Source organism: Camelus dromedarius, chromosome 5, assembly GCF_036321535.1.
Source record: "Camelus dromedarius isolate mCamDro1 chromosome 5, mCamDro1.pat, whole genome shotgun sequence".
NCBI lineage: Eukaryota > Metazoa > Chordata > Mammalia > Artiodactyla > Camelidae > Camelus > Camelus dromedarius.
Window position 1 is genome coordinate 27,763,562 of NC_087440.1, and position 15,799 is coordinate 27,779,360.

General features: G+C 40.7%; 1 protein-coding gene across 2 annotated transcripts in view; it reads right to left on the minus strand.

The window, feature by feature from the left end:
• FMN1 (formin 1) overlaps nucleotides 1–15,799 on the minus strand; it is a 397,753-nt gene that overhangs the window by 277,640 nt on the left and 104,314 nt on the right. The window contains exon 6 of one of the 2 annotated variants that reach the window (XM_064485766.1): nucleotides 12,817–12,995. The exons of the other annotated variant lie outside the window; for it this stretch is intronic. Coding sequence (XP_064341836.1) covers nucleotides 12,817–12,995 — 179 coding nt within the window. The remainder of the gene's footprint in view (nucleotides 1–12,816; nucleotides 12,996–15,799) is intronic. 2 annotated transcript variants of the gene reach the window in all.

The following is a 15,799-nucleotide window of genomic DNA, read 5'->3' on the forward strand; positions in this document are numbered from 1 at the left end:
AACTTTTTAAAATCCATTTGCAGAAATTGGACCCTGCCTACAAGAAAAACTTCCTAAAGCCCCCCCTTGTCACTCAGCTTAGATAATCCCCTCCCATATTCTCCCAAAAACTCAGCAAGACAAGGGAAAAATAAAGTAAGTGAGATGAATTTCATGGTGTTAGGCTAAATAATTCTCCTGTTTCTGCTTATTCAATAACCTTCAAGTTCTGGGCCTGATTTTAATGACTAACTGCTTCCAGCTTCTGGGGGTTCAGCTAGGTTCATGTAATGATTGCTTGAGAAAAGTAGAAAGGAGTTCAAATTAATAAGGGTAAGTAAGAGGGTAGAAACTATTTCTGTGAAAGAAAAAAGTTTAGAGCAATGGACCGGGAAAAGTAAGAGAACTATGACTAAAGATGTGAGCGGGGTACTGGGTGGAGGTGGGTTTGGGGGGTTCAGGAGGTGTGTTTTGACTAAATGAAGTCTGATACAAAGAGCAAGCTCCGGAGAAATGATGACATCACAAGTACCCAAAAAGACATACGTTAAATGAGAGGAGTGTAAGATGATGGAAGAAGGTGGAGAGAATCAAATTTGGGGAGTCTGAATGGGACTTTAGAACTACTAGAAGTCAACCAGCTCGGCATTCTTGTTTTAAAGATGGAGACATCTGAAGTCAGAAGACGCTGAGGAACTGGTACCCCTTCACACTGCTCAAGTGCAACAGCCAGATGGGAAACGAGGGGTCCTCACACCCCTCATCACATCCCCCTACCGCCTCGGCATGAAGTCTTACCTCCTTCCTGATCAGCATCCCCTTTACGCTCACTTTCCGCATCTTCAAAATGGAGCCAAATGAAAGACAGAGCTGGAGACCTCCTTAGGCTTCTCCTTCCCTCTCAGGCTTGGAGCACCCTCCCTGCCTTCATGGTGTGGATTCCCCCTGCCAACTAATGCAACACTCAGAGCAGCTCCTCTGGGTCAGCCTAGGAGACACACACAGCTGTTTTTACTAATTGATTAAAGAGAAAACAGGCTGCACCTGCCTATGGCAAGGCCAGGGCTCAGGGATTAAGGCTTTTTCCACAGAGCAGTGTGAGTGCAAAATGTTTCTAAGACCGGCTCCACTGAGCAGTGTCCCAAGCTTCTGTGGAAGTGGGTTGAATGTCGGTAACAGAGTAGAAGACTCGGAAAGGCAGAGGAGAGGCCCAGGCATACTCAGGGCTGACGACGAGAAGAGAGCATCACGTCATCTTGCAGTGACGGAGGAGCCAGGGCAGCGTGCACAGTTAAGAACCTGGCCCTGGGTCCTGGGCTCCCGTCCTACTCTGCTCCTGCAAGAAGCATGACCTTGGGCAAGTTACATAAGCAACCTGGGCCTCAGCTTCCTCACCTAGAAAATGTGAAATAAGAAAAGTACCTACTTCATGGATCATGGAGAGCATTAAATCAACTAACCTGTATTTTACACTCTCAGCAATGCCCTCGCATAGTAAGCACTGTATGGATAGGATAGATTTTCATAGCAAAGGAGCGACTTTCTTAGAGACATCAACCAGCATCTAACAAAACTTTTCTTTAACCTTGTCAATATGAAGCAAGTATTTACTGATAAACTGACAGCCCAGGCAGGAAGCTGCCCCTCCCAATTCCCTCCTACGCATGCTCTTGGTCAGAGGAGCCATTTGGTCTGAACAGGATTATTCACGATAGATAAGCCTACTAAATACAGCTTCCCAAGCCACATCTGTGCCACAAGTGCATTGAGCTCCAAAGAAAACTCAAGGAGCCCCTTTGGGGGTTTCAGGGCCCATGCTCTCTGGATGGTTTCTTTCCATCTGTATCACCTGAAGAGAGCAATTAACGGGTTCCCGGGTAGCCACTGTCGAGGGTGACAAAGCTCACCTGTTCTTTATTACTTTTCCTGTGCTCTAAGATGATTTTTTTAAACCAACTCCATCAGTCAAAAAAAAAAAAAAATCCATGAATTTGGATTTTCTCCTGGAAATCCTCTTCTCAGGAGTCTATTGACACACGCTGATGCTGTGCAGTCCCTTAGCAACTGTGATGTCCCCTCCCTCTAGGGAAGGGCGTGCCCAGACAATGGCTGGCCTGGGCATGAGCCCCCGGCGTCAATAGTTGAGCAAGGACCATTTTGGGCTGTTTTTAGGCCAACTCATTATACTTCAAAGGCTTACGTACTTCATTTAAAATGTCCTTATTTTTACAAATAAGAAAATCAAGCTTGAAATAGTTATGGCATTACTGCCTTAGGGTCTTACTGTCAGTTATTCCTAAGATTGATTCCACCAAGCAGTACCTGAGTCCTTAGAAATGGACTGGATGTAGATGATGAAGTAAAGTATTATAAGAGAGAAAAGGAAAGGCTGTGACTTAGCTGTGGAGCTGGAGAGGAGGGGGAGAAGGAGTGTTCTTTAAGGCACAGAATTTCCTGGGATGTGTTTTTGAAGAGTTTTGAGCTTTTCCCAAAAGAGTAATAGGATGTCCCACATACATGACCACTACAGAAGGCACGGAGTCCGTGGAGAAAGCATGTCATTGTGGCTAAAAGTTGTTCATGATACAAGCTTTAGATGAGGATCTGGAATCTAATAAACCACATATGCTTCTTGCTGCCTGGACTCTCCTTCTTCCTGACACTGGCTCCACTGTGACTGGATATCTTTTTCTTGTCCTTACTTAATTTTTTTTTAAGTAAAAGTTATCTTGAGAATATTAGTTCAAACACCAAAGATCTAGTTATCATTTTAAAATTTTTTTTTTTAATTTAAAGGAGGCAAAGGAGAAATGAGGGGAAGATGAGGATTTCCCTAAAGGAAAATGAAGGCAGGTGAGAACATCATGAGGGGAGAGGGGCGAGAGAGCTGGCGTTGTTTTAGGGGGTCACTCTGTTGTCCCAAGGAGGCACCAAGCTCAGTTCTTTATGCAAGTTTTCTAGTACCTTAATCCTCCCCATAGCTCTATGAGAAAGGGGTCACTGACGCCAGGTTGTAGATTAGTGCAAGTGTCTGTGATGCTGGAAATGTTCTGTATCTGTGTCATCCAATGCAGTCCATACTACCCATGGCCTCTGTGCACTTAAAATGTGGCTAGTGTGACTAAGTAACTACATTAAAAAAATTTTTTTAATTGAAGTACAGTTGATTTATAATGTGTTAATTTCTGGTATACAGCATAGTGATTCATTTATACATATATATATATTCTTTTTCATATTCTTTTTCATTATAGGTTATTACAAGGTATTGAATATAATTCCCTGTGTTATACAGTAGGACCTTGTTGTTTGTTTATATATAGTAGTATCTGCAAATCCTGAGCTCCCAATTTATCCCTCCTCACCCACTTTCCCTACTGGTAACCATAGTTTGTTTTGTAACTATATTTTACATTTTATTTAATTTTAATTAATAGTCATACGTGACTAGTGACAACTGCTTGGTCACTGCCTTAGATGTTAATACTGAGGCTCAGAGAAATGAAGTCAATTCTAAGATTACACAAGCAGTGAGTGGCATACCCCGGATCTGCTCTGGATCAACCCGATTCTTTTCATTCCAATAAGTCAAAAAAATATGGAGTTTTGTAACATTTTCTTTCACATTGAAACATCAGAATGGGGGCAAAATAGATCACCCAGTTACCGGAACCAATTTGCCACAGCAGTTAGAATTTGCAGAGAGCAGAAAGGACACATTATGAGCTCTGATCTGCTAAGTAATGATTCCTGAAGTTAATACTCACATCATTTAGTCATTTTAAGAGACAAATATGGAAACCAATGTAAAGGCATTAAAATTATAAAGGAGAAAGTAAGCTAGGCGCTATCACAACTATGACCCTATTCTTTTTTTTAAAATTATTAGGTTAATGCCTAGATATTGTCTTTCTTTTTTATATCTAGAAATAATAATTTTTGGTTGCTGTTATGTTTGGAATCTCATTTTTTAGTTTTATTTTTTATTGAAGTATAGTTCATTTACAATTTTAGTTTCAGGTGAACAGCAAAGTGATTCAGTTATACATATACCTACATATATTATTTTATTGTTTTTTATGGTTGAGTAATATTCCATTGTATATATACACCACATCTTCTTTATCCAGTCACCTGTTGATGGACATTGAGGTTGTTCCTATGTCTTGGCTATTGCAAACAGCGCTGCTATGAACACTGGGGTGCATGTATAATTTTTGAATTATACTTTTCCCTGGATATATGCCCAGGAGTGGGATTGCTGGCTCATATGGTATGTTTATTTTTAGTCTTTTAAGGAACCTCCATACTGTTCTCCATAGTGGACGCACCAATTTACATTCCCACCAACAGAGTAGGAAGGATCCCTTTTCTTCACACCCTCTCCAGCATTTATTTTTGTAGACTTTTTAATGATGGCCATTCTGACTGGTGGGAGGTGGTCCTCATTGTAGTTTTGATTGGTATTTCTCTAATAACTAGCGATATTGAGCATCTTTTCATGTGCCTGTTGGCCGTAGGACCCTGTTCTTAAACACAGTTAAAGAGAAAGCAAAGTAAAAAGAGGAGGAGACAAGAGCTACGGTTTTGGAGGGAGATGTGTTTGGGTTCAATATGGGACACTAGCTGTGCCACTTAGGCAAGTTCTTTGGCTGCGAACGAGTATCTACATGGATAAAATGGGGAAAACAATAACTGATAGGATTGTTCTAAGAATTCAGTGTGATAATATTCCTAACCCAATGCTTGCCTGATTTACCTCAGACACTCAATAAATAGTGGCCATCATTATTATGGAGCATATGTAGTTACAGGGATCAATGACCTGGGGGAGAGGAAATCACCGTTCCATGGTTTTGAAATATATTCACTATTGCCTCCATTTTGCACATCATTTTAATTGGGGATTTAAAAAAAAAACCAAGTATATAGAGAGCACTACTGTCATTTTCAACACTTTAAAAAATACCATGAAATATTCTGGAGAAATGTTATAACAAGTCCCTGGAATCATAGTCATAGCTGGAAAGGGAAGTTTATGACGTTCATACACAGGACATTTAAGGAGTAGCTGCAGTTTTTAATGCAACTGAGAAGAAATAATAGTAATAAATCAAGACGGCTTAATTAAACCCTGTTAAAGTCAAAAGGCAAGAGACGAATAGATGGGCCCTGAAAACTGGAGCCCATGTTAGCACAGGAGTGCTCTCAAACCTTCTCTAGGCAAAGGCTGCTGAATTTCAGATTTTGCACGGAGCACATGAGATGTAATTTTAACCACAAATCCCCATCTCTATCCCGGAGAGGAAAGAAAGAAAATACTTTTCTGAAACAGACACATGGAACATAAATGATACACGTGGAAGGAGACCAATGTTTAAAGAAGCGATGAGAAGCTCGCAGCACTCCAAGTCTAATGAGTGCGGACAGCTCTGAGGTTCTGAGACAGAAGAGGGAGGCTGCAGGCGATGGAACTCATTCAAAAGGAGCACAGAAGCGATCATTTGAATTGCAGAGACGCCAAATAAAATATTTCAGTGTGATATTCCAATTCATTTAAATTGAATTCATAGACAAATTCCTTACCAATTTTAGGAAACTCAGCCCTAATCTGTGTTCTCTCAGGCTCTGGCAGCATAATACAAAGTTTTCTCCATGTAGACGCTTCAAGAGTGCAAATTTTACATAAACTGCTATTACAGCTCATGTCAGAAGAGACAAAGAGAAAATAAGGACAGTCAGTGTCATCGTCATCAAAGAAAAGCAAACTGCACAGTTTCAGTAACCATTAAGGTGTCCAATGGTTAAGACAAGCCTATCATTCTTTTTGTTGTGTAAAGAAGTCTGAGATGTTACTCGATTTGTCATGATCTTGCAGTATATCGAGAGGACAGGTAGATGCCAAGGGAAGTGTGAGAAATGGCCGAAGAACTTGAACTTTATGATTGGCATAAATTAGGATTCCTTTTAAAATGTGATAACAACCTTCCACGCCAATTTCAAAATTGGAACTAATCTGAGAGAGATAATCAGTTGAATTTCATGGGGTTTAGGAATAAAATCAGATAACTCTTTTCCAACTGCTTTATCATGACTTAAAGTGGTGAGCAGTTTGTAAGAAAAAAAAAAGTGATTTTTTTTCCAGTATGATCAATAATGTATCCCTTCCAATGTTCTTTTCACCTAAATCCTTTCTTGTACATTTATCATCAGGCGGCAGACACATGATCTGTGTCTCTTTCTCTCTCTTTCACGCGCGTACACTCACACATGCATACTCACACATACAAATAGACCTAGTCCTGCAGAAAACAAGCCACTTTGGTATTTCTGAGTTTACTTCACCTGCAAATACAAGCCCCCAGGCTGTCATGAATATGCTAGTGATTTGGGGAGTCCACCTGTAGCCTTGAGCGTTAAGTGACAGGCTCTCACTGGCTTCCATGGAAACAAGACAGGGATGTAGCCCTTTCTAGGTGCAAAGGCACTGCCTCAGAGAGTGCTCTGCATTCATTCTTCGCTATCGAAGCTAATTTACGCTGTGGAGTCTGCCATTTAGCAGAGAAGGACCAGGGAGCGACTGAAATCTGCTCATGTTCCCATCGGGGTTGCCCCATATTTTGTAAAGACCCCAGGTCTGCAGCATCTCAAGTTCCATGTGAGCAGTTGCAGACTCTTCACTGGATTGAGTTCTGGGGGGTGATTTTGCTTGTGGTTCTAACTTCTAATTCTGAGCCTGGTTCTCAATCCCTCTTACTGAGTACATGAGCTAACTCATAGCCATTAAATAAATTTGTTTCTTATATTAAAAACAAAACAAACAAAAAAAGCATCCAAACTAGTAAAGAGGCAGAGAGGCTTAACATTTAAGCATTTGGGTCCAAACTCAGACAGACCTGAGTTCAAATCCTTCACCTGACTTTACTGAACCTCTCTCCTTATTTGTACAATAGGTATAATAATACTTCAAAGGGTGGTGCCCGGCAATTTAGGAAGGAATCAATACATGGAAATTTTGTTGCTTGTTTAGACACTTAGGGTTGGGTGTGAACTTGGTAATTATATCCTTTCATTCATAAGGTGCAATTACTTGGAACCCAATGCTGTGTCCTCCCCAGACATTTAAGCCAATTCAGCAAGGAGAATTCCAACAGGTGAGGTGATTCAGATGATCCTTGGAAACCAGAATCACCAAGAAGAGTTCTAAGTCTATGTTTGAAAAGCTGGCAAGCAAAATCTTACTTTAGAATTTATGCAACCAATATAGACTTCTACGTACTGCTTACCTTTTCTGCTTTCATACTTTTTGTCCAATCTTAGGCCACACGTCTTTACATCTCTTTGAGTGTCTTTTTCTACCCTGCCCATGTCCCTTATTTCCAGACACTTTACAAACCATCCTCCATGGTAACATTCCTCTCAAGTGGAATCTTTAAGAAACTGCTCTTATAATAAGAATAAGTTTGCACTGTGGTCTGTACAGATTAAGTTGCTTTGATACATCTGGTTTGTGGTGTACTGGAAACCGAGGAGCATAGCAAATGATTGTTCCCAGTTTGGTGGACTATAAGAAACTGCCCTTTGAGAAATGCACACTAAAACTACAATGAAGTGTCACCTCACACCAGTCAGAACAGCCATCATTCAAAAGTCCACAAAAGATAAATGCTGGAGAGGCTGTGGAGAAAAGGGAACCCTCCCACATTGTTGGTGGGAATGTAGTTTGGTGCAGCCATTATGGAAAACAGTATGGAGATTCCTCAAAAGACTAAAAATGGACTTTCCATATGATCCAGCAATCCCACTCCTGGGCATGTATCCAGAGGGAACTCTAATTTGAAAAGACACATGCACCCCCAATGTTCATAGCAGCAATATTTATAATAGCTAAGACAAAGAAGCAACCAAAATGTCTACTGACAGATGGCTGGATAAAGTTATGGTATATTTATACAATGGACTACTACTCAGCCACAAAAAAGAATAAAATAATTACATTTGCAGCAACATAGATGGACCTGAAGACTATCATTCTAAGCAAAGTAAGCCAGAAAGAGAAAGACAAATACCATATGATATCACTTATCTGTGGAATATTTTAAAAAGACAAATGAACTTATTTACAAAACAGAAACAGACTCACAAACATAGAAGACAAACTTATGGTTACTAGTGGGGAAGGGAGTGGGAAGGGATAAGTTGGGAGTTAGAGATTTGCAGATACTAATTACTACATATAAAATAGGTAAATAACAAATTCATACTGTATAGCACAGGGAACTACATTTAATAGCTTGTAGTAATTTGTAATGAAAAAGAATATGAAAATGAATATATGTATATATATGACTGAACTATTATCCTGTACACCAGAAATTGACACAACATTGTAAACTGACTCTACTTCGATAAAAAAATATCAAGTAGACTGTTCAATGTTTTAATATCAGTATGACTAACATATAATCAATATAAAATCAATACAAAGAAAATTATGCAAAATTTTAACGTAAATAGAGATATTTAAATGTAGCTCTGAAAATTAATTTTCAAAAAAGGAAAAAAAAAGAAACTGCCCTTTAAGGCTGACTTTGTAAAGTTCATGCTCTAAATGGGTGCTCTGGGGTGACTGAGAGTTTATCACGTAGAGATGCTACCCTAAGGCAAGTCACACATTTGGTGATTGGATGTGGCCCCAAAATTGATACCTAGGGTAGCCAGATGTAGTAAAGAAAATACAGGACAACCAGTTAAATTTGAATTTCACACAAACAACAAATAATTGTTCACTCTAAGTCATATTTAGGAACTTTATGACCTAAAAGTAGAGCTGACTGAGCATTGGGTTTAAGCTTTCAGGAGCTTTGTAGGTCACCCAGAATGGTCTACAGGATCTGCTGGAGCAGGCTGGTCACCCAGACAGACGCTCTCTGCACGGCAGTCTGACTGACATTCAGCTGAGTGGCCCCAGGACAGCAGCACTGGTTGCTTAAACATGAAATACATACCGGTTGGTAAAGAGATGCTGCTGGGAGCCGCCCTAGTGTCTACCCTACACCAGCACCCCCTCCTGCCACTCCCCTGAGGAACCCTCGGAGTTTCTCATAATTCAGTAACCAAAAGATGAGTGTGACATGCAACATGGACAGACCTTGAGGGCATCATGCTAAGTGGAATAAGTCAGACAGAGAAAGACAAATACAAATACTGTATGTTGTCGCTTACACGTGGAATCTAAAAAAAAGCCAAAATCATGGAAATAGAGAACAGATTGGGGGTGAGGGGTGAGCAGAGGGGGAAATGAGAGAAGGTGGTCAAAAGGTACAGACTTCCAGTTGTACGACTGAGAAGTCCCAGGTATGTAACATACAGGATGGTGACTCTAGTTAACAATACTGTATTGTATATTTGAAAGTTGCTAGGATAGTCGATCTTAGAAGTTCTCATCACAAGGAAAACGTAACTCTGTGAGGTCATGGAAGTGAACTAAACTGATTGTGGTGATCACTTCACAGTATATGCATATATCAAATTATTATGTTGTACATTTGAAACCTATACAATCCTACATGTCAATGACACCTCAGTAAAACTGGAGGGAAAAAAGCATAGCACGGGAGAAACAGTGGTATGAGCCTTCAAATAGAGTTAGGAGACTATAAATTTTGGTTCCGCTGTCAGAGGGGGGGTCATCGTTCCTCGTATTTAAACAAAGATACACATTGAGAATATTAAGATGTATTTGCTTTTTTAAAAATAATTTCCATTGTTCTTTGTATTTCTTTTAAATAATTTCCATTCCCCTTACGTAACACTGCTTGGGTTTAAGAGTCAGGAAACTTCGTATTAGAGCTAAAAGGAGCTTTGATCTGTGCCTGTTTGTCCTGCTCTGTCAACACACACTTGACAAAGACACTGAGGCCCACAGAAGTTAAGCAGGTGCCCGGAGCCCCCTGGCCAGTTAGTGGCCGGGTCAGAAGTACAAGTGAGGTCACGGAGGAGAGGTCTCCGTCTCTTGGTCTAGAGCAGAGGTGGGCAAACTGCAAGTCTGACCCACTGCCTGTTTGTGAATGGCTCGTAAGCTAAATGTGATCTTTGCCTTTTTAAATGGTGGGGGAAAAAAAAATCAAAAGATGAGTAATATTTTTTTCTTATGTGAAAATTATATGGAATTCAAATTTCAGTGTCTGTAGACTTTTATTGGGATGCAGACACACTTACGTGTGCGTCTCCACGGCCGCTTGGTGAGCAGGGTTGAGTGGTTGCCACAGACACTGTGTGGTCCCCAAGGCCTAAAATATTTCCTCTCTGCTTCTTTACCAAAAACATTACTGTACGGCCAAGCAAGGGGCCCTAATCACAGCCCCAGCTCGAATGCCAGGGGCCATGCTGATCTGTGAAGACCAAAGCGCCTCCCCCAATTATTAAATGCTTTAGCTGTCACCCCTACATACTAATGAAAAGCTGCATATCCACCAAGAAAGGCTGATGAAAGTAACTTCTCGATGATGACACTGCAAATCAGGTTCAAAACAGAAAACAGAGCAGCTCTGTCCAACATTTAAGGCTGATCAAAACATCCCACAGCAACACATGCCTCCCTGACCTTAGTGTTCGAAGAAAGTCCCTGTGAGCTGGTGTGGTGATCACTAACAGGATGCAAACTTTTACTAAATCAGTAATCCTCCCAAATGGACATCTTACTTAGAATAACAGTATTCACAACACAGGGGTCAAATTGTAGTGTCTGAAGAGGGGGAGGGCTGGGAGGCGAGAAGCCTTAGAGCGCAAGGTGTAAAAACTGCTCATGTAGAAAATAACCTAAAGAAACTATCCCAGCTTTTAAAATGTATAATTAATGGATAACTAAAAATCTATAAATATTTACATATTTTATTATATATTTATATACACCATATAAAAATATATATTATTTATACCTCATATATAATGTATATAACATATAATATTATTTTTATGTTATAAGTATATTTTATACACACACTCACACCATTAAAGGCTCATTCAGGAAACAGACCTTGTTTATGTAATATATTTCAAAAGCCTAAAAATACTTATGTTTACATACAATAATCTAAAATTTATTCTAAATACTGGAGAGGAGGGATATAAGAAAAACTGTATATGTGGCAGTGCTATTTACTTCCAAACTGTAGTACTATTCCAATATTGAAAACAACTTCAGCTTCTAATAATAGAGAGAAATTGTTAAATACATTTGGGGATACAATGTAGAGGAAGAATTTGTAACAACATAGATAAGCAAAGTAAGAGTAATGGGCAAAGAAAAAAAAAGAAAGAAGGATATAAAAATCTATGCTTATAAGTGAAAAAAAATCCCTTATGGAAAGTAAATCATACAGAGTGGAAAACACAAAGAAAATTTATCAAACTTTTATAGTTGTTGTCTTTGGCTGCTGACATTTTGAGTTATTTCTTTTCTTTCAATTTGACTACATATTTCAAATTTTCTAAAAGGAATGTGTATGGTTTTTAATAATTGAAATACAGTAAAATTAGGAAATAACTTAATTCACAGGAGAGAAGGAAAACCAGAAATATATAGCTTAGTCAATGTGTTAAAAAAAAAAACAAAACATAAACCCAGCATTTTTTTAAAACACAGAAGAAAAAGAAAATCTTTCAAAATTCATTTCAGCACTTTGACACGCCAGGCCTCTGGCTGCGGCAAGCTCAACTTAATCTGACCACTAGATGTCGCTGTTACACTTCTTACCTTGAGCACGTCTCAAGATGCACAACTCAGCTTTTTAGGTAGAGGGACATAAAAACTTTACAAATTTCTATTTCATCTCATGAAGGGTGGTAGACTTTATATCTTTCAGCTTCATTCAAAGCCTCCTTTTACAACAACTAGGGCGTCGAATACTTTTCTAAAATGATATACAATGACTATAGTTTTATGATTCTGAATAGTACAAAGTTCTGCTCCTGGTTGCTTGAGAAAATTGCCACCCATATAAACATCACAGAGCTCACCACATTCATCAGAAATATACTTCCAGGCTTGAAAGTAATGAATTGGTAAGTGTTAAAGGAAATCAGAGACACAAGATTGTCAATAGGCATTGAAGTTAATGGCGCAAAAAAAAAAAAAAAAGATGCCTCTTGGATTCCTAATGCTCAGCCCCATCTCTGAAAGGAAATGGGGAGGTGAGGAGGGGTGGTGACAATTGTGACAGCCTGGTCAATCCTATCAGGCCATCTACAATGTGGAAGTAGCTAAACCCCAGCCTGCTGCTTTGTATAGGTTAGTCAATGCTTTTGTGCCAATGAATCCAATCCTTGAATGAATGGGAAAGAAGGCTGTGTTTTTAAATGGGTCACCCTGTACTCGGCAGATTTCCTGCCAAGCTGTTCACCTGTTATTTGAGCAGCTGCAGAGGAAGAAAGTTTGAGGAATGTGTGAGGCAGACAGGCTGTTTGAATTGCAATGGGGGATCCAGATCGTATCAGTCAGCTAACATATATTCTCAAATTTTTATAATATTGATATTAAGAGGAGACTAAGACCAAATGAGTTCTCCCACAATGAGATTTAGGTAGCAAAGCTGATAATGAACAGAGTACTTCAAAAATGCTCAGATAAACTGTCAACACGGTCACTTTCTAATGCACAAATTTCAGATTACCCAGGTATCTCTGCTTTCTGTAACTGACTGATTTTTAGACAATGACCTTCTCATAAAACAGAGCTGCAGCAGCTGTACAAACACAATTTACATTACGTGCATATCAAATGAGCCTCTGTCAACTGCAAAGAATCATGGCACAAACCCAAGGATTTCTACTTACATGAAGATCCAAGTGCAACTCGCTTCTGTTTGGCTTCTCTCTTTCCTCGTGGAGCAGAAACGGACAGGCTGGCCCTGCTCTGTAGGCCAGGACCCAGGCACCTCCATCTCTGCTGAGAAGGTCTTTAGCTGCCGTCTGCTCATTAAAGCGGTCCCGGGGAAAGCCCTCAGAGGAGATGCCTAGACAAAAACCGACAAAAGCAGCAGTGACACAGTGGCTACAAATACATCAAGCCGGCCAGATCTGGGGGCTCCTACATGGGCCACTTCATACCACCTCTTACTTCCCTTTCTAGGTTATATTTTTAGAGTTTGTTTTCCTCCAAAAGTGCTTCTCTTGATTACTCTTTCTGCATCACACTGACAATGAATGAAAATATACGCCTTTATATGCAATTAAAAAAAATAAGTCTATCAGCTGTATTCCATGCTCCCTATTCTTGTTTGCCAATCAGGCTCTACAGATCATTCTCTTTCAGAGCAGAATCAGAAGATGAGTTGCAGGACAGAGGTTAGGCGTCCTGGGCTGTTGGTTTTACTACTGAAAGGTGTCACCTGAGCCAAGTTATCAGTGTGCGTTCTGCCAAGGCAGGAACTGCACCAAGTTCGTCTTCATTCCTGGGAATAGTATCGCCATGCAAGTGCAGCTGGCCCTTGGTCAGTATGTTGAATGAGTGACACCGCATGAGTGAATGATCTGGAGCTCACACTTTCATCTGCAGATTGAGGGCACTAGGCTAGTTCTTACCTAAACTGTTAGGATGGTAATGGTCAAGTATGTGTCAGGCACTGTTCTTAGTCCTGTTCTTCGGTTTGAAAAGCAACCCTATAGGCAGGTATCATTAGGGTTTCCATTTTAGATGGGCAAGCTGAAGTCCAGGAAAGTTAAGTGAATCGCTCAAGATCAGAAGATCAGTAAATGGTAAAGCCGGGAACTGAATCCAGGCAGTCAGTCACTAGAGGGCCTGTTCTTAATGACGAGACTCCGGGGCCCCCAGCTGGCATTCTTGAGATGGCAATACGCATTCTACAAGAGGACTTCGTGGTCAAGTAAGTGTGAGAAAGGCCACTTGCTGCATCCCCGGAGCCACCATTCATGTCAGTATATTAAAGATTTTGAGATGTCCTTTAGTAAAGAAACAGCTCTGTACATTAGTGTTTTCCAAACTTACTTGACCACAGAATCCACTTAAAGGGAAACCAGTTAAACACATCTCAGGCCACCAGTGTTCCCTTTGAATAGAGTCTGGAAACCACTAGATCCCCTCTTAAAGTCCCACTGAGCTCTCAAGTTCCTAGACCTCTTCTAATTCCTGGTAAGCAAGCTTGGCAAATATTAAGCAACTAGGCAGCCGTTAAGGGTTCAGGCTCAGTGTACTTTTGCAATGGAGATGACTGTTGGGTATATGATAGTGTGTTCATTACACATAATCCTTGTAATAGCATCTCTTTGGCAGGGACCCAAAGCCAGGCAACGATTTCCGGCACGCTGAACACCTGACTTACAAGTAACTCGAGCTGAGAATAAGTCAGCTAACAAAAGGACTGTGGGACAAACATGCTTCTCCTTTATATTAGAGTAGCATTTGAGAAGAAAGCAAATTTGAAAACAGCCAAGGTTTTGCTTTTGCTCTGCCTGCTCGGTTGGTTGGTTTCCAGTCGTACTCTGAAGCTGAAAGCTGATGCAGGTTCCAGTGCCTCTACAGCTGCCCTCTGTCAGGCTGCCTGCCGAGCACTTTGCTGTGAGCATCGAGAAAATGAGGGTCCGGGGCCTGGGGCATCTACTCTGCAGACATATGGCCTCCAGGAGATGACGACCAGGCTCTTTCTTCACCGGAGCCTGATGTCTTAGAATGAGGGCCTCTTCAGGAACTTGCCTCGTTCTTTCCATATGCCTCCTTCTGCCTACTCTCCCCAGACAGACCTTCTCCAAGGGTGTTGTTTAGGGCCTCATGTGCTGCAGGGTGCCCTAATTCCTGCTCAGAAGACAGAAAAATGGCCTAATGCTTACAAGAACCCTGGAGAGCAGGCACTCTGCTAAGCACCTCCACTGTATCATCCAGTGACTCCGAGAGGAATGTGGTGCTGGCCATGCTTTAAGAGGTGAAGGGATTCAAGCTCAGATTCCTTCTAACTTCCATTGATAAAGTTCATCCCCCTCCTAGAATATTCCTATAACTTCCATTTCCATGGCCCATCCCCCTCCTAGACTATTTCTGTTCACATTTGGCAAGAAAAGAGGAAATAAGCCTTTTTAAATTTATGGTGTACTCTCACTGGGGTACCTCATCTTCAGAAATGTATTAATTACTAATCACATTCCTCATTTTAAATCCCTCTACTTCTCATTTTTATTCTGGAATAGCTGCTGGCTTTGGGCACAGTTTATATAGAGTCACAAAATAGCGTCAAACGTAGTATACACATCACAGACCCCACGATGTACAAGGTAGATCATCAAAGGCACATTGTCTGGTGAGGACAAGTTCAACATTTAGGTATAAGAGAGTGGTTCGTTCCTACAACAGCAAGGACCCAGTGTTAAAATACAGATGCACATGCAAATGCACTCCCACTCCTGCCGTGGCCGTCCACCACTGCATTCACGAGGTGTGGGGTGCAGTCCAGTTCATTCTCTGTGCAGAGAAAAGACAACGTAAAGTTGGGGCAGAAACAATGAAAAAAACTTTACTTTGGAAATAGTTTTCATTTTAAGGAGCCAGGTTCTTTTTTTTTTTTAATGGAGGTACTGGGGATTGAACACAGGACCTCATGCATGCTAAGCATGCTCTACCACTGAGCTATACCCTCCTCCCCCTTGAGCCAGGTTCTAATGCCTCATTGTAACCAGACAATATCTCTATGATGCAAACATGCAAGGTAAAACCGTGACGCATGATGATTTTGAGAAGGATCATTAGGGTAGGAGAGACCGAGGGCAGAAATAAGCAACAAAATTATTCTCAGAAGTCTGACAAAGCAGG